General features: G+C 53.9%; 1 protein-coding gene across 3 annotated transcripts in view; it reads right to left on the bottom strand.

Moving 5' to 3' along the window:
• Nucleotides 1–18,876, bottom strand: part of PDE8B (phosphodiesterase 8B) — a 77,994-nt gene that overhangs the window by 21,198 nt on the left and 37,920 nt on the right. For all 3 annotated transcript variants that reach the window (XM_058656247.1, XM_036497611.2, XM_058656246.1), the window contains exons 2-7: nucleotides 12,008–12,064; nucleotides 6,680–6,870; nucleotides 5,183–5,242; nucleotides 3,451–3,508; nucleotides 691–779; nucleotides 247–325 (exon numbers count right to left, since the gene is read on the bottom strand). In XM_058656247.1, coding sequence (XP_058512230.1) covers nucleotides 247–325; nucleotides 691–779; nucleotides 3,451–3,508; nucleotides 5,183–5,242; nucleotides 6,680–6,870; nucleotides 12,008–12,034 — 504 coding nt within the window. In that variant the 5' untranslated portion in view covers nucleotides 12,035–12,064. The remainder of the gene's footprint in view (nucleotides 1–246; nucleotides 326–690; nucleotides 780–3,450; nucleotides 3,509–5,182; nucleotides 5,243–6,679; nucleotides 6,871–12,007; nucleotides 12,065–18,876) is intronic.

Genomic DNA, 18,876 nt, shown 5'->3' with positions numbered 1-18,876 from the left:
GCGGGAGGACCCCAGCTGAGACACTGGGCAGTGCGGGAGGACCCCAGCTGAGACACTGGGCAGTGCGGGAGGACCCCAGCTGAGACACTGGGCAGTGCGGGAGGACCCCAGCTGAGACACTGGGCAGTGCGGGAGGACCCCAGCTGAGACACTGGGCAGTGCGGGAGGACCCCAGCTGACCCAGTGGCTAAGCCTTGCCAGGTCCATGCTGCTATCTAACGGCCCAGGCGACCACGGTCCCCATACCTGAATCACGTGGTCGTCACTTGTTATCTCGATGGCCTCGTGACAGTGGTCTAAGGCTGTGAACACTGAATTACAGGCCCTGAAAGGTACAGAGGCCATGTTAGTGCTTTTTTAAAAGCCGTAACATTCTTACAAGTGAATAAATTACACCAAACCTGTTATAACCCAAATATAATCAAAATTTCAAAACTTACATTTCCTCTTTTACATCACCAATCACCAAACACTAGAGGATAAACAAAGTGTAGTTGGCTGGATTGCTGGTGAGCTCTCCTATTTCTCACGCCCCGTGGACAGTGCCAACAGATGGGCGTCTAGGAGCCGGGGAGAGCAGACGCCCACCCTCTGTACTGTCATCCCCGTGTCATCACTGTGTGCTGGGTGTATGCTATCACTGGCTGTCTTCCATTACTACACGTGAACGCTGCTCTCTCTCTCACTCACCGTAGCTTGAACTGGGAGCGGACTTCTCCGTGCTCGATCTGGACGAGCTCATTGTAGCAGGCAGTGACGCTGCTATTCTCCACGAATCTCTGCGAGAAAACACACATGGGTATTGCTTAGAGCGCCAGACGGAGACCCCAGACCCGGCTGCCACCTGCAAGAGGTGAGCCCAAAGTTGAAGAGCTGGCAAGGCACTGAGAATGCTGTGGAACAGCATGGCAGCCCTGACCTGCCGTGCTGCAAACGCCTCTCGGCAGCAAAGGCAGGATGCCACCCGGCTGAGCAGGCACACACAGCCTTCACACACTTACACATAATGCACACACACTCACATCCCAGATGTGCACACAGTGCACTCCACACTCACACACATGCTCACACATGCACTTTCAATCCTGCAGTCATACTCACACTCACGTTCCCGTAGGACTCCATACACATACACTGGCTTGTACACTCACACATTCCCGCATTCCTTCAGACAGTTCACACACAACACAGTCCCACTCTCCACACAGGCCGCTGCCCGGCCAGCTCCTTGGGAAGCCCCTCCACTGTCCCTGGACCTCTGGTTCCTGCTACTCTGAGGAAGCCCAGAAGTGCTAAGGGCACACACGCAGGATGACCCGCTCTGCTCATCCACAAAGCAACAACACACATGGTGGGGTTCAGCCCGAGCACACACACTGCCCAGCACCCGAGGGAGATCGTGCGGGGACGAAGCTGCAACTGCACTGAAGACAGTTTGGTTTGGGATCGCTCTTCCCTAAAAGAAAAGGACTATGACCGCACCTACGGTGCACTGGGCTTCAGGTCACCCGGAGGCCACCAGGAGTCTACAGGAGGCCATGCGCAGGCAGCAGTCAACACGTGGTTTTCTGTAAGGAGCTGGGTGCTGGTCTCTGAATGTGTCGTCCACAACGTTATAAAAACACATGAAACCCTGTGACGAGGTAATCTCTGCTCACGTTGGGACGAGTGGAGTTAGCAGGGCCCTGACCGTAGCAGCTGCTGGGGCACTCAGCATTCGTGCTGCCCGAGCGCAGTCTCCACTAGCTGTCCCCAGGGGTGTGACCACAGGAGCCATCCTTGGTGGGGCACCCAGCACAAGCTGCAAGAACGCCCGACCTCTGTGGCCCCTGCAGCCTGGGGTGAAGTCACTAACATGGGGTCCCTGCCCTCGTCCCAGTGGGAGCCAGGCAGCTGCTCAGCGCTCTGAGCCTGCACCATGTCAGCCTGGAGAACACTGCCACCGCCACTGCTGGGGGGAGGACCAGGTCGCCTCCCGGGTGAGGCTGGCAGCTCCCACTCCCTCCCCAGCATGGGCCTCCCCAGGGACGCCCACAGCTGCCCCAGCATCCAAGGTCTCACAGAATGGAAATATTCCTGAGGGACACAGTCACCCAGAGGCCTGGCAGAAAGACGTCGGCAGCTTCTCACGGGCTCCGTCTCAGCGCTGCCAGCCTCGGGGTGAGGCTCCCTGGGCTCCCTGGGGGGTGTTTCACAGCACAGTCTGATCCTGGACTCCATTCAGGGACTAGAGCCTGAAGCACTGGCCCGTTAGCTGGCAACATGGCTTCGGTAGCTGATTTAGCACAACGGAAACGGCTTGGCAGCAGGAACCACTTCACAAGGAGGCAAGAATGGCTGGCATATTTGGAAAGTGCTTAACAAAGAGCTGCCAAAACCAGGATTTTGTCCAAAAAAGAACAGCCACCTGGAGCTTCCCAAGCCTACCCTGGGCCTCGGCAGGTCCACACAGCCCGTGGCTGCCATGCCGGCCATACCCCATGGCGGCCCCACAGTGCCATCCAGGACCTCTGCCTGTGTGCCCTGCTGCGGGCCTGAAGCTGTGCAGCTTTTCCTTGGGATGTGTGTGGTCTAAGCCAGGATGTCACAGCCTATGAACTGACAGATTGGTCATCTAAAAACCAGGGACAACTACCGAGCCACACATCATGTAGTCTTTCAAGGGAAGACATGGGGAGCCATGCTGACACCTGCCACAAGACCCCCACCTACAAAGCCAGCCCCCACACTTCCAGGCCAGCCATGTGGCACACCAGCCAGTCCCCACGCTTCCAGGCCAGCTGTGTGGCAAGCAGGCCAAGCACCTGCATGGAGTACCCACATCCTAGACTAACTGCTTCAGTTCCCAGCTGCCCCACTTCTGACCCAGCTCCCTGCTAACAGCCTCGGGGAGCAGTGGAGGATGGTCCAAGGGCTTGGCCCAACACCCACAGCAGATACAGGTGAACAAACCTCTCTGCCCCAGCTTCGGCCTGGCTCAGCCCTAGCCACTGTGCGGAAGATGGAGACCTCCTGTAATGGCCTCTGACAAAAGGGAACAACACTCCCTTCCATCTGCACGAACTTTGTTCCAGCCGACTGTGACTCCAGCCCATGGGTCACCTCCCGGGATGGGCAGATTAACTCGTCCCTTGCCCCCTGGCGTTCTCACACTCTGGCCAGGTCCCATAGACGTGAGGACCTGAAGACTGAGCAGGACTTCGTTCCGTGTCCTTACACACACACACACACATTCATGCTCTGCAGTGACGGATGGACTGGTGTTGTGCCATCACTGTGGCACCGCAGGACGTGGCCTGACTCCCTCAAGGTGTTTACACGAGGGCCGCGAGAGGGAGAAGCAGACGCAGGACCAACGGCCCCTCCTCTCCTGCGGTCCCGGGGCTTAGTCCCCACAGCCCTCTCGCTCATGGCAGCAAGCCTGAGACAGAGCTCAGGGGTCATACATACCCGGTTGAAGCCTGCATGGAGAAGAGGAAGGACCGAGGCCTCTTCGTGGTCATCCGAGCTGCAGCAAAGCAGAAAATGTCATTACTGACCAGACATGAACCCACTTCCTCACACCAAACCCGGCAGGGAGGGCAAGGAGGCCACACGGCATCAATGCCAACAGCAACTTCCTGGCCAGGACATAGACACAGCTGCCTCCAAGGAGAGTGCCCAAGATACAAGTGGCATACAGGCATGCCCAGAAGGGTGGCTCTCAGGGCACTGGAGGTTCCTGCCAGCCTGTGGCCTGGAGTGGACGTGTGAGAAGGTTTTACAGGGACACAGCAGGCGCCCTGCTCATTCCCACACTGCTGCCTCCCAACCTGCTGGAAGTTCAAGCCAGAGCTGGATCCCGCTCTCCCCACAGGCTGTGGGGCCCCTCAGCCAGACACAAGACCGGGGTCATGGGGTACAGTATCACTTGTTTCCTGGGCAAATTTCCTATGCTGAGCCTGGAGCTGGGTCCTGCAACTTTGGTCTGAGCCCAGGGTAAGTGCGGTCACAGGGCTGTCGCCAGTCTGAGGAAGAACTCACAGATGCCCTGTGGGCACCAGGGGGCACACACTCCAAGGACAGGACAAGGGGTGAGTCAAGTGCAACCCAAAGCCAGGTGGAGGACACCTGATGGCCATTTGCAGCAGTCCCAGCCGCAGGGACTGCTGCCCTGCAGTGGAACCTGCTTCCCCATGCCCCACCTCCCTCAGAGATGGAGGGTACACACGAGCACAAGGCCAGCAGCAGGGGCCCAGCCTCTGGTCTGCACTCACTGCCCACTCTAACAGATTTCTACAGGAGCAGCAGAAAAACTTTGTTCTTGGCCCATGTGGCCGGGCTCCTCTCTGGTGTCCTTCACCAAGACACCAGGAGCCTATGCAGGACCTGGAGGGAGGGCAGGAGGCAGCCACCCTGGGGACCCAGCTCCCCTGGGCAGGGCCAAGTAACAAGAGGCTCCCTGCTTTCCCTGGACCATAGTGTGAGGTAAGCGTGGAACAAACAGCAGAGCCCTCCCAAGAAGAGACCTGTGAGGTGGCAGACAAAGGGGAGTCCTGGCCAAGACCACGAGCTGCTGCTGCTGGACTGCTGGGGGCAGCTCTGCAAAGAAGGCCTCAGTGTCCCCAGGGTAGAACCACCCTCACCCTAACGCAGAGCCCCCTGCAGAACCTGTGTCCACTGCAAACACAACACGGGGGCGGGCCCACAGGCCCTGGTCTTCTCTCAAGCCACAAGGTGACTGCAGCACCAAGAGGTCGCAGCGTCTAGGGGCCGTGCCGTCCTGCTGTTGACCCCGAATTCTGCCACAGCAGCCCACTGTGTACTTGGCTGTTCCTGTTGATGACGCTTTCATTTCAGACAATAAACCTGAACAGCCTCAACGTTCCACCGTCCCCACGGCACGGGCCAGCTCTTCCTTCCCAGGGGGCTGTAACGTGTGCCTCACCACCCCTCCCCAGCAGGGGCCTCTTCCTAAGAGACCAGCAAGTCCCTCCCTGCCAGACCCCCAGCAGGACCATCTCTCCAGACCAGCCCCCTCTCACATTTCTGGTGAGTGGGCCATGGGAACAGCAGGCAGAAAGGAGAGCAACACCTAAGTATTCCCACAGCCTGGTAAGCAAACAGCACCCCATGGTGATCAGCAACTAGATCTCACACAAGAGAAGGCCCCTGCAAGCTGGCGGGGGCGGGCCGTGCTTACATCTGGGATGATACTGCAAGAATCACCGTGTGCTCCGAGGGGTTCGTGGCCCGGATCGACCTGCAAGGAGAAGGATCCAGGTCAGACAGGGGCTCGTGCCTGGTGGGGCCGGTGGGCAGTGTGAGGCATGGGGCCAGCAGGAGGACATGGTGGGGTGTTGGTGGCGGCAAGGATTTGGGACCTGGCGCCCAGTGGGGCCAGCAGGGGGAGGTGGTGGGGTGGTGGTGGCGGCAGGGATTCGGGACCTGGTGCCCAGTGGGGCCAGCAGGGGGAGGTGGTGGGGTGGTGGTGGCGGCAGGGATTCGGGACCTGGTGCCCAGCGGGGAGATGAACAGCAGCACCCTGCTCTGCCTGACTCAGACACAGAGCCCTCTCCAGCATGAGCTGTTAAAACCTGCACGACACCTACAGAAGGACACCCTGTATGCAGAACAATGCCTCAACCCTGAAACATCTGTTCACCACCTCCAGGTCACGCCTGCAGCTAACCCGGGCAGCCCTGCCCTCAGCTGGGTCCCTGTTTGCACATGGGGGCTGCTCGGAGGGCTCTTGGCCAGGACGCAAGAGACAAGTCCATGCCCCTTCACAGCTGATCTCCTCCTGTCCACTTAGCACCATTCAGAGCGGCTCAGGGGAAGCTGCTGGACACCCAGCAGGAACATGGCTGGCACCCCCGAACGTAATGCCCAGGGCTATAGCAGGCCTGGCCTGCAGGCTGACCACCCACAGTCCTCACCCATACGCCATTTCCACCCGCCCAGGGTGGCAACAAGGGGCACTGACCAATGTGGTTCAGGGCGTGCCCAGCACTGGCTTGATGGTGTCGCTTCCTGCTGCTGCCTTCCTCCTGTCTCCCCTGCAGACACCCTGACCCCACTCTGGCTGAGGGAGACCACAGGGACCTGGGGGACCAAAGTCTAGTCTGTTCCACAAGCCGGGACTCAGAGCGTGGGTGACAGGGGTGCACACATGCTCTTGAGGAGTGAGTGTTGGCGGTCAGGTGGTCAGGGCATGGCCTGTCTCATCCAGCGACGTGGGGCACACACACGACACACACGTGCCCTTGCCTGGGACCTGGTCTAGTAGGGTCCTGACAGGCAGCTCTGAAGGCACCAGCTCCTGCTGAGGGGCCTGGTTCACCCACAGCCAATGGGCACTGTGCTTCCTGTGAGTGGCAGGTGCCTCCCACCACGGCGCAAGCTTCTTGTGGACACACAGGGTGTGTGCCCAGAACATTCTCTGCTACTGCTGCCTGTTTGCTTCATGCAAGCCAGGATCCACGTTTCACACATTTCTGGTGTGCACTTCAGAGAATAGTGAGGTGAAAACCCGTGGCTTGAATCCAAACACACGGAATAATAGAAGGCACCTCTAAAGGTACATGTAATACATGCTGTGTGATGGATGGCACTGCTAAAAGGACATATGTGAGACACGCTGTCATGGAAGGCACCACTTAACGGACACACATGAACCAGGCTGCGCCGCAGAAGGCACCTGCACACGGCTTCAGCGTCGAAGCTGCGGGCCTGCCGGTGGTCAATGACGATGATCTCATGGTGCTTGTCCAGGAAGCACTGTAGAGCAGCCTCTGGCGTGTGGGCAATGCTGCACGTGTAGCCGGCCCTGTTGCAAGCCCCCCAGAAGCCGTCACTCTGGCTGTCTTCCTTCGCGAAGATCAGTAGAACCTGAAATGGGAGAAGATTTGCTGAGTGCTGTGTCGGGGCCAGGCCTGTGGCACTCCAGCCTCAGACAGACCCTCTGTCGGACGCTGGCTAAGCCCGCACCAGCTCCACTGGCCACATGGCCTCTGAACAGGCCACTTCCTCTCTGGCCTGAAGGCCCCAGCTGTGAGACGTGGTGCAACGACCAGCTCCTGGGCCCGCCATGAAAACAGAACACAGAGGGTGCTCTGGCTGCAGCTGCGTGTCACATGACAGCGGGAGTCAACCTAATGACGAGCTTACACAAGCTCACCAACCCAGCTTGGAGTGTGCTCTGTGTACAGTGTGCCAAGGTTCAGTCCCTGAATTTAGTGCTGAAACAGCTAGAAGGACATGGGAACATAAGGGAACGGTACAAGAAAGGGGAGAATGCAGCTCTCTTGGCCACCCTGAAAAGCAGCCACACACACTGCAGAGGGCAGCAGGGCCTCCCCCACCAGCTCGCCGTGGTCGTCTGGTCCTCCCAGTCCCCTGTGGCACTCAAAGGATCTTCCTGTCCCAGTGCCCAGCCCTGAGCATTCACCAGGTGCACACACAGCACCTGCAGAACCTTCTGGGAAATGTAACAGAACTTTCCTATTGCTCAAAGGCAGACCCAGGAGCTGGCATCGAGGGGTTGCAGGCAAAGCCACCAGCTGTGGCACCGGCATCCCATATGAGTGCTGGTTCATGTCGCAGCTGCCTACTGTTGGTCCAGCTTCCTGCTAATGGCCTGGGAAGGCAGCAGAGGACGGTTCCCAGCCTTAGGCCCATTTACCCATGTGGGAGACACAGAGGAAACTTCTGGCTCCTGGCTGTCCATCCTGGACTGTCAAGCCACTATGGCCACTTGGGGAGTGAACCAGCAGATCAAAGATCTGTCTTTCCTACTCTCTCTGACTTTCTACAACAAATAAATCTTTTAAAAACAAAGCAGAAGATGCAGCAACAGGTGCTCCATGAAACACACAGCAACCACTCCAGATTAAGGAGCCACCTGCACTCTAACACCTGGCTTAAACTGGGACAAAAATGGGGAACGCTCAGTCTGACAGCCACCGCCTGTTGGGATGAAATACCCAGCATGCCTCACTCACAGAAAAGAGCCACACCCATCCAGCCTCCATCACTGCACAGGGAACATATTTCATTAACTGAACAGTTGGAATACACAGAGGAGCACAGGCAGTGAACTGGGGGACCCCTCATCCCGCTCCAGCCATCGGCCACCCTGGGCACACCTCTACCCCTGCCCATGTTCTCAATTCCACTTTTGCTGTGGGAATCCAGTTACTGAGTCAACTCATCCCATACATGCCCCCTAATGAAACAAAGCACAACAGGAGGCCATAAGCGCACCTCCCAGCATCCACTGCCAGGCCGAGCACTGAGCACCAGACCACGCTTTCTGTTTGTCCGATGCCACATTTCCAGGGGAGAGACGGAGCCTCGTGGCACAGCAGCTGAGCGCACTCATGAGCAGCGTGCAGGCTGAGCCTACCACAGGCTCATCAAACTCGGCTTTGTCGCTCCAGAGCAACTGACACTGCCGAGGGATTGTGTCGACCCTGTGACCACAGCGCCTCAGCTCTGACTGCTAAATGAGCACTCAATTAACTTATAACTACCAAAAGAACCATCTCCAACTCCAAAAGTTTTATCAACTTGACAGGAAAAGGAGAAGTGGGGGCCCAGTGCAGTAGCCTAGAGCCTAAGTCTTCACCTTGCATACCCTGGGATCCCAGATGGGTGCCAGTTCTAATCCTGTAGACCCCACTTCCCTTCCAGCTCCCTGCTTGTGGCCTGGGAAAGCATTCGAGGACGGCCCAAAGCCTTGGGACCCTGCACCCACATTGGAGACTCAGAAGAGGCTCCAGGCTCCTGGCTTCAGATCAGCTCAGCCCCAAGCATTGTGGCCGCTTGGGGAATGAATCAACGAACAGAAGAATTTCCTTTCTGTCGTTCTTCCTCTCTGTGTATCAGACTTTCCAATAAAAAATGTTTAAAAAATAATAAATCTAAGAAAAGGCGGGGATTAGTACTCATAAGAAGGGAGCAGTGGGGCCCGGCGGGGTGGCCTAGCAACTAAAGTCCTCGCCTTGAAAGCCCCGGGATCCCATATGGGCGCCGGTTCTAATCCTGGCAGCTCCACTTCCCATCCAGCTCCCTGCTTGTGGCCTGGGAAAGCATTCGAGGACGGCCCGATGCATTGGGACACTGCACCCGCGTGGGAGACCTGGAAGAGGTTCCTGGTTCCTGGCTTCGGATCAGTGCAGTACTGGCCGTCGCGGCTCACTTGGGGAGTGAATCATCGGACGGAAGATCTTCCTCTCTGTCTCTCCTCCTCTCTGTATATCTGACTGTAATAAAATGAATAAATCTTTAAAAAAAAAAAAAAGAAGGGAGGAAGGGAGCAGTGATGCCTCAGGTAACAGGGTCCCTGCCTCCACAGGGGAGTGGGGAGAGGGCAGCCAGATCAAGTGCCTGACTCCCAGCTTGGCCGGACCAGCCCCAGCTGCCACTCACACACTCTGCCAAAGCAAACAAAGGAAGGGCAATGAAGCAAACGATGACAAGCTCTGCATCCATCACTGGCCCACAGGAACGCATCACCGCTCCTCTGCCAGGGCAGCTACCACGCAGAGGAGCAACAGCAGCAGACAGGACAAGTCCAGGGTGCTCAAACAGCCCCAAGTGGCAGAGCAGCGGGAAAAGCACTGAGGGCACTTACAATCCCACACCCACACACCTCCACTCGGGGAGACTTCTCAGGGCACGTAGGCAAGGAGGAACAGGCATCCAGATGGGAAAGAATGCCACAATCGAGGGTCTGGAAAATCCTGAGGCATTCACCCGGGAAGGCTGACTCAACAGGGTGGAGGGAAGTAAGATGCTGTGGCACTAGCAGGTGTCCTTGGCTCCCAGGCTGAGGACACAACTGCTGGCAAGGCTGCCCTTCCACCTTACAAACTGGCTCTCCACCCACACAGATGCTGGGACCCAAGCAGGGAAAAGTAACCTTGAAAATCAAGAATACAGCTGGCAGGTTAGCACACCACAATCTTAAAACTTACTCTACAGCAGAAGCCAGACACGGTGGGGCTGCCTCACTGAAGCCAGAGCCTGGAGCTTCTTCTGGGTCTCCCATGTGGGTGCAGGAACTAAAGGCCTTGGGCCATCCTCGACTGTGTTCCCATGCACTCTAGCAGGGAGCTGAATCACAACAGCCGGGACTCAAACCAGTGCTCATCACAGCTCATGTGATGCTGGAACCAAGGCAGTCGATTGACTCCCAACACCACAGTGCCAGCCAGAGAGGAACACTTAAATAGATGGTGCTGGCCCAGCTGGACACACAGCAGAGTGGACATGATCTACCTCGCTTCACCCCAACCAAATCCCAGGGCTGACGCGGAAGAAGGCACCAAGTGAATCTTCCTGGCCCCACACAACGGAGGAAGGGCGGGGTGTTGAGGGGGGGGGTGCAAGGATGCTTCCTGATGCAAGAACCTTCCTACATGTGACCTTCCCACGAAAGCCGCAGCTCCTCCAGGGGGCCAGTGTCACCCTGACCTGATCATGTGAAGGCAGACACACACACCAAGGTGCAACTGAAGGGCAGAACACACAGGGCACACTGCACACCCGAGGTGGGAGTGGATGACATACCCCCCCCCCTTGAACATCTGAAGTGTCCAGCGGTATTTGTACGAGCCAGGCACTCCTCACCATGAAGCTCACTCCATGACTGGCCTCACGGAGTGGACAGGAGGCTCCATGCCACGGCTCTCACGTGGCGGCAGCAAGCCCCAGTAGCGGGTGCAGATCGCTCTGGCAGCAAGGCTCTCGCTGGTCTCTGCCTTTGTTGAAATCCCCATGCCAAGTGTGCGCTCCGGAAACAGGACTGGGATTTTCCACTGTGTGCACTCTCCACAAACAGCTGTGGCTTCTGTTTATTTTCCTCTCTCAGCTCCAAGTTTGTTTTCATCTGATTTTCCCAAGCGAAATCTCCTTTTGTCTCTCCCTTTCTCGGCATTTGCATTTCCCTTTCTGAACACATTCCCGGGCAGCTTCTTGGTTCTCCCCTACCCATTGCATCGGCTGCCACCTGTCTGCAGGCCCTGCTTTCAGGTGCCAACAAGCTGTCCTGTGGACAAGCAGGTGGCTCCGTGGAGGATTTCTGTGTAGATTTCAAAGCAACTGAAAAGCACGCCACAATCTCCCCTCCGGGTTTCTCAGGCAGGGGTCCTGAGAGTCGCTGACAGCCGAGCCTGCCTCCCCAGGACCCAGCCTTTCCGCTGAGAGCAGACCCAGCAGGCAGCCTGGCTTATGTGACAGCAGCCACTCCAGGGAACATTTCCTCCAGCTCATCTGGAACAGCAGGTGTGCATAGAGCACTCCCACTGCCAGGAGTGTTCCGGCACCTGACACACTCCCCACAAGGCTGAGGGTGCCACCCTGAGATGGTGGGCTGCAGGGGACACTCATGAGGCATACAGCTGTCGGAGGGCGGAGCCAACGCCACCCCAGCCAAGGCCATGCCAAGTCCCCCTAAGTCTCTGCTTTCAAGGCTGCTCTGCGGGTGCGTGCTGCAGAGTGCCCATGGCTCCTGTCCACGGCCTGCATGCTGTCCACCTGCTCCACGGCTCCAGCTCAGTGACACTAAGTTCTCCCTGAAAACAACTACAGCTGTCCAGGAAAACAGATGGAAAGATTCACACATGGTGGATAAACACACATGGACAGAGAGGCAGACACACAGCATGCACATGGGTGGACACATGCCAGGCACTCACATGGATACACATCAGACACTCACATGGACACACGCCAGGCACTCATGGACACACAGCGTGCACATGGGTGGACACACACCAAGCACTCACATGGACACATGCCAGGGCACGCGGGTGTAGATGCATTGAGGATAATTTCACACCAGAAGAGCCGCTCAAATGATGCTCACAGGAATTCCTGCCCTGACAGGAGATAAGGTCACACCTGGGGCCCTTCCTCTCCACCCCGGGAGAAGTGGGGTTACACTCTAACCCTTGCCCTCCACCCCATGAAGTGTGGTCACACTCTAACCCTTGCCCTCCAGCCTGTGAGGGTGGGGTCATACCTGGATAGGGTCCTGGGTCAGTCTCATGGGCCCGATCCGTACCTCTGCAGATGACACCTGGGGAGGGAAGGACAGCAGGTGAGTGGCTGACAGTAGAGTTTACAGGTGAGCAGCGGAGAGGATAGTCTGCAGGACACTGCACACAGACTGTTCCTGGCATTACGAAGAACCTGAGGGTACGTCCATGGGAAACATCTCGAAGCTTAGAGGTGTTGCGCTAGCTGTCACTTCTGATGCCTGTGTGCATGCAATAAGCACATGGTGTCTGAGAGAAGGCAATTATTAAGCACCTATCAGATGCTTGGCACTATGCCAAGAATGCTATTCTGAAATAAAGGGTAGAATATTCTCTCCAACAAAAAAGCAAACACCTACCTATGATTTAAGATTTTTTCCTGTATTTGGGCCATATTTTTCTTGCCTGCAGGTCCCGCCAGCCTGCTCATCAGGAATCCCGCCATCTGTCATGCTGTGTTCCCGTGAGCCCATGAAAGAGAGGCCAGCAGGCCTGGGATCGCGTGCTCCTGCCAGCCCACTGCCTGCCTGTGGTTACAGCCAGTACTTGGTGTCTAACAACCAGAGTTCCTCCAAGCGACTCTGCTCAGGCTGTAGCCCCAGTGTGGGCCTAGGGGAGACTGCAGTGTTTGTACGAGGAGCTGGTCCTGCCTGTGGCAGCGTTTGAATCCCCAGGAGTGGGGCGGCAACACTGCCACTTGGGAGGTTCTGAAAAGTTCCCTCTCCCTCTCCCCGTGTCCCTGTGCCCAACACCAGACCTCATGCATGACGCCTGCCTAGGCCACCAACCGTGAGCCCATGGAGAGCCAACGCCCTCTTCCACGCCCCAAAGACGGGCCTTCTAACACCCAGATCAACTCTGCTATGGGTGTGGATTCTCATATGCATGTGTGACAAATTCAGTGCCTCTCCATTCAGCCACGGACCCACTGGGCATCCATCACACAACGCTCATGGTGGGCCGTGGGGGACGCCTGTCTGTGGAAGGTCCTGAGCCTACCTGCCCCCCTACACACAGTGGCTAAACCTGAGGACACGCCCCTTCTTCCAACCCTCATCCCCAATGTAGGATTATCACACACACAGGGGACACAGCACACTGGGCAGGACACCTGGAACCACCCAGCTGCTCCACCACATGCTGGAACCTCAGCTGGAAGGGCAGTGCCTCCTGAGCTGCTCAGAAGTACCCCGTGGTGCTCCCAGCTCCCATGTGCTGCAGGCAGCCATACAGATCATAATCATTCTGGAAGACATTGGGAAGTTTTCCCACACAGCCAAACACATTCTGTGCACAGACCCCAGCAAGTGCACACCTTGGTGCGCGTCTAGCCAAGCACATGTCCACACCCCAGAGCTTCCTTCATCACCCCGAGGGAGCCAAGACACCTTCAGGACTGACTGCACAAACCATGGTGCATTCACATCACAGAACTCAATCCCAAAAGGAAGAGCCCTCTTAGCAACCAAGCTGCACAGGCACTGAAAGAAAAGAATGGAAAGGATGTGTCACACTCATGGAAAAGGGAAGAGAGCCACTGGCCATTCTGCTACTGATGATACAGACTTCAACGTGCAAAGCGCTGAGAAAGATGAAGAGGGACACCATGTAATGATAAAGGAGTGCATCCAGGAGGAAGCAATGATACAGACGTCAAAACAACAGTGGGGGACCTTACCCCACTGACATCAACGGACAGATCGACAAGACAAACTCAGCAAGGAGGCAACAGATCTCACCTAGACAACAGAACAAATGGACCTAACTGATATTTACAGAACTTTTCATCCTACAAATGCAGAATACACCTTTTTTTTCATCCGTACATGGAATCTTCTCCAGAAAGTGATCACATGACAGGTCACAAAACAAGCCTCAGCAAATTTAAAAGAATCAAAATCATCCATATATCTTCTCAGACCATCACAGAGTGAAACTGCAGACCAGCAAGTCACAATATTCCAGGAAACTTGAAAAGTCTTGGAAACTGAAGAACATGCTACTGAACGAACAGTGGATTAGAGAAGATATTTTAAAATTCCTTGAAACCAATGAAGACTTCCAATACAACATACCAAAGCCTGTGGGATACCATCAAGACAATGTTAAGAGTCAAACTGATCACAATTAGTGCCTATAACAGGAAACAAAAGCACCAGGTAAAGGAGCTAACCAGATGCCTGACAGAATTAGAAAAAACAACAACACAATAATCCCAAGATCAACAGAAGAAAAATTAATCAAAATAAGGGAATAAATAAACTAAAGAGACCAAAAGAACAAAACAAACCAATAGAAGAGTTGGTTCTTTGGACAAAATAAACAGAACTGATACCCCATTAGCCCAACTGATCACAAAAAAGGAAGGAACGAAGAAAGGGCAAGGACAGGAATCAATACAAACAATGAGAAGGGGAGCACAACTGACCCCTCGGACACACAGAGAGGTCAGGAGGGACTACAGGCAACCACGCGCCAATGAATCAGAAGACTTCCAAGTAATGGATAGATTCCTGGACACATACAATCTACCAAAACTGAGTCATGAGGCAACAGAAAATCTAAATAGACCTATAGTGAGATGGAGATCGAATCAGTAATTCAATCCTTCCCAACAAAGAAAAGCCCTAGACCAGATGGTTTCAATACTGAATTCTACCAAGCAGTACAAGTAGAACTGATCCCAATTCTTCATAAACTATTCAAAACAAGAGAAAGGGGCAATCCTTCCAAACTCTTTTTCCTTCTTTTTTTTATTAAAGATTTATTTATTTTTATTACAAAGTCAGATATACAGAGAGGAGGAGAGACTGAGAGGAAGATCTTCCATCCAATGTTTCACTCCCCAAGTGAGCCGCAACGGGCCGATGCGCGCTGATCCGAAGCTGGGAACCTGGAACCTCTTCCTGGTCTCCCACACAGGTGCAGGGTCCCAAAGCTTTGGGCTATCCTCGACTGCTTTCCCAGGCTACAAGCAGGGAGCTGGATGGGAAGTGGAGCTGCCGGGATTAGAACCGGCGCCCATATGGGATCTCGGCGTGTTCAAGGCTAGGACTTTAGCTGCTAGGCCATGCCGCCGGGCTCCCAAACTCTTTCTTTAAGGCCAGCATCACCTTAATACCAAAGCCAGATAGAGACACCACAGAGAAAGAGAGCTACAGACCAATATTCCTGATGAACACAGATGCAAAATGTCCAGCAAATTACTAGCCAACAGAATGCAACAATACATCAGACAGATCATTCACCAAGACTAGGCAGGATTTATCCCAGACATGCAGGGAAGGTTTCACACATGCAAATAAACGTGACATACCACATCAGCAAAATGAATAAAAACCATATGATCACCTCAATAGCTGCAGAGAAAACACTTGATAAAATCCAACACCACTTCATGCTAAAAACCCTAAACAAGACAAGCATAGAAGGAACATTCCACAACACAAAGCAATTTATGAAACACTCAATGCCAGCATCATACTGAATGGGGAAAGACTGGAAGCTCTCCCACTAAGATATGGAACTGGACAAGAATGTCCGCTATCACCAATTTAGTACTGGAATGCTATTCAATATAGTACTGTTCAATAGAAGTCCTTGCTAGAGCTTTCAAGCAAAAAAAAAAGAGAGAGAGAGAGAAATTAAAATTTTTCAAATTGGAAAACAGGAAGTCAAATTGTCTGTTTGTAGATGGCATGATTCTATACACAGGAGAACCAAAGGACTGAATAAAGAGACTGCTAGCACTTATAAGAGCTTGGCAAAGTGGCGGGGTATAAAATAAATGAAGGCAAATCAATGGCCCTAGTCAGTATAGTCCCTTTTAAAATAACAGAGAACAGCCTTAAATACCTTGGGATAAGCTTAAAGATGTGGAGACTTCTATGGAAAAAATTATGAAACACTGAAAAATGAAATAGAAGAAGACTTTAAAAGATGGAGAAATGTACCATGTTCCTGGATAGGCACAGTCAACATGAATAAAATGTGCATATTACCAAAAGCAACACAGTCAGTGTGAGCCCACTCAAAATCTCAAGACCATTCTTCAGAGAGAGAAAAAAAACAATACAAAAATTCACCTGGAAACACAAGACATCATGAACAGCCAAAACTATCCTGAAGAATAAGAGTCCAGTTGGAGGAATCACAACTTCAAATCTTAACACATATTACAGGGCAGTAGTATTCACAACGCCTGGCACTGGTACAGAAACAGAAAAGAAGATGGAACCGAACAGAAACCATACGAAGGAACTAACACTTTTACAGCCAATGAATTTTCGACAGAACAGAAAACAACCCAGGAAAAAGTGTTGACCTCTTCAATATATGTTGGGGCAACTAGAGAACAGCTTGCAGAAGTAAGAAACAAGGCCCAACCTTTCCTTTTACCATATACAGATATCTAATCTAAATGAATAAAGGACCTATATCTACACCCAGAAACCAAACAATTAGAGGAAAACATCGGAAGCACTCTGCAAGTTACAGGTGTGCAAAGATTCCCTAGAGAAGTCATCCAAGACACAGTCAAAACCAAAGCAAATGGGACTACACTTAACTAAGACGCTTCTGTACAGCAAAGGAAACAACCAACAAAGTGAAGAAGCACACTACACAACAGGGGACTAATATCCAGGACTTACAGAGCCTGAGAAATTCAACAACAAAACAAACCAGTTAAGAAACAGGCAAAAGAAATGAGCAGACATTTTTCAAAGGAACAAACTCAATGGCTAATAGACACACGAAAAAAATGCTCAAGCTCATTAGCAATAAGGGAAATATATATAAAACTACATTGAGATTCCACCTGGCCCCAGTGATAACAGCCTACATACAGAAAACCACCACCAACATCTGACAACCCGTCCTGGCCCAGGCCCCAGAATTTAGGTGGACATGCAGAAGCAACCTGTCCAGGCCCAGGCCCCAGAATTAGAGTGGACACTCAGAAGCAACCTGCACTGGCAAGCCCGGGGAAGAGCTTCTCAGAGAAGCTTGCACATCGGACACTCTCCGTCACAGGAAGAAGCCCAGGCAGCAGTTCACACAGAACAGACCTCAGTGGGAGAGCACAGGAGGGAGGGGTGAGGGAGAGACCCATTGGGACTTGCATTCACGCCAGAGCGGTCAGCAGCTGAGCACTGCCTGGGGCACCCACATGTTGGAGCAGAGGGCCCAGTTCAAGGACCTGGGCCCCTGTTGCCCATGGTGGGAACCTGGATGGAGCTGCTGGCTCCTGCCTGGCCCAGCCCTGGCTGTTAAGGGCATTTAGAGAGCCAGTGGATGGAAAATTTCCCTTCCTTTGTCCCTCTGGTCTTTTAGACAAACATTAATTTTTTAAAAAGATTTATTTTTATTTGAAAGTCAGGTATACAGTGCAGAGAAGCACTGATTCACTCCCCGAGCGGCTGCAAAGATGTAGCTGAGCCGAGCCAATCCGAAGCCAAGAGCCAGGAGGCTCTTCTGGGTCTCCCATGCAGGCGCAGGGTCCTAAGGCTTTGGGCTGTCCCAAGCCACAAGCAGAGAGCTAGAAGGGAAGTAGGGCTGCTGGGATTAGAACCGGCACCCATAAGGGATCCTGATGCAAGCAAGGCAAGGGCTTTAGCCACTAGGCCACCGTGCTGGGCCCTAAAAAGTGTTTTTACAGAGTAAACCCACATGACAAAGAGAGACACCAGATCATGAAACCAACTGTGCTGGGAAGGTCCCAGGGCTCCCAGGTGGAGGCGTGACCAGCAGCTCGAGGGGTTACTCTGCGTGGAGATGGCAGGAACCGGGACAGAAGACGCCTGGCTTACTGTAAGGAGCAGTGGAGAGATGGTGTCACACTCTGTCCTGAATGCTGCCTGGAGTGACATGCTGGACAACTCAGATGGTCTGTACTTTTCAGGAGAGCTCCGCAGGTAAACGGCCAAGAGTAAGGAACGGCGTGGGAGTGAAGGGATAAACAGGGCTGCCCCACCTCAGGGACTCTGCTGTGGCTGAGGTCTTAGGGCGTCAGAACAGGCAGCGCTAACACCCTGGCTCAGGTCACAGGTTCCCTCTCAAAGCTTCACTCTAGCACACTCTTTTTCAGATTAATTTATTTTACTTGGAAGGCAGAGTTACAGAAACAGAGGGGGACAAGACACAAAAATAAGTTGTCTTCCATCTGCTGGTTTATTCCCCAAATGGCGGCAAGAGCTAGAGCTGAGCCAATCCCAACGCGGGAGTCTCTTCTGGGCCTCCCATGTGGGTGCAGGCACGTGGGCCACCCTCCACTGCTTTCCCAGGTGCACTAGCAAGGAGCTGGATGGGGAAGTGGAGCAGTCAGCACTAGAACCTGCACCCAAACGGGGTGCCAGGGCCACAGGCAGCGCATGAGCCTGCTCCGCCATGGCGCCAGCCCCTCAGCTCACTTCTGAAAGCTTCTATCGCCGAGATGCCTTCCAGTCTCCCAGGTTAGAGATCTCTGTTGAGACATCTGAATGAAATGCAGCATTTGAAGAAATATCTTAGAAGCATCTTGCACTTGGTACACTGAGAACTGTCATCTTCATAATGACTTCCCACCACCTGTCAAGTCCAACATTCACCGTGGGTGGCTTCTCCCAAGTCGGGCAGCAATGGAACAATCAGGAACAAATCCGTAACACCTTTCTGAGTGTCTGCGCTGGCATGCTGCTGAGTCATGCTTCAGGCTGCAGGTTCCCTGCTGACACTTCTCCCCCCAGGCTGTAGGGAGTGAACAACATGCCCCCCAACACACACACTGGGCATGACAGCCTCCCCTGCGGTTTGCAGGGGTCCCTGTGGCATCTCCGTCCCCTCATGGAGCAGCTTCAACTACTCCCTTAAAAGC

The sequence above is a fragment of the Ochotona princeps genome, chromosome 28, assembly GCF_030435755.1.
Source record: "Ochotona princeps isolate mOchPri1 chromosome 28, mOchPri1.hap1, whole genome shotgun sequence".
In the NCBI taxonomy this organism is placed as follows: Eukaryota; Metazoa; Chordata; class Mammalia; order Lagomorpha; family Ochotonidae; genus Ochotona; species Ochotona princeps.
This window is presented reverse-complemented; position numbering and strand designations above follow the sequence as displayed.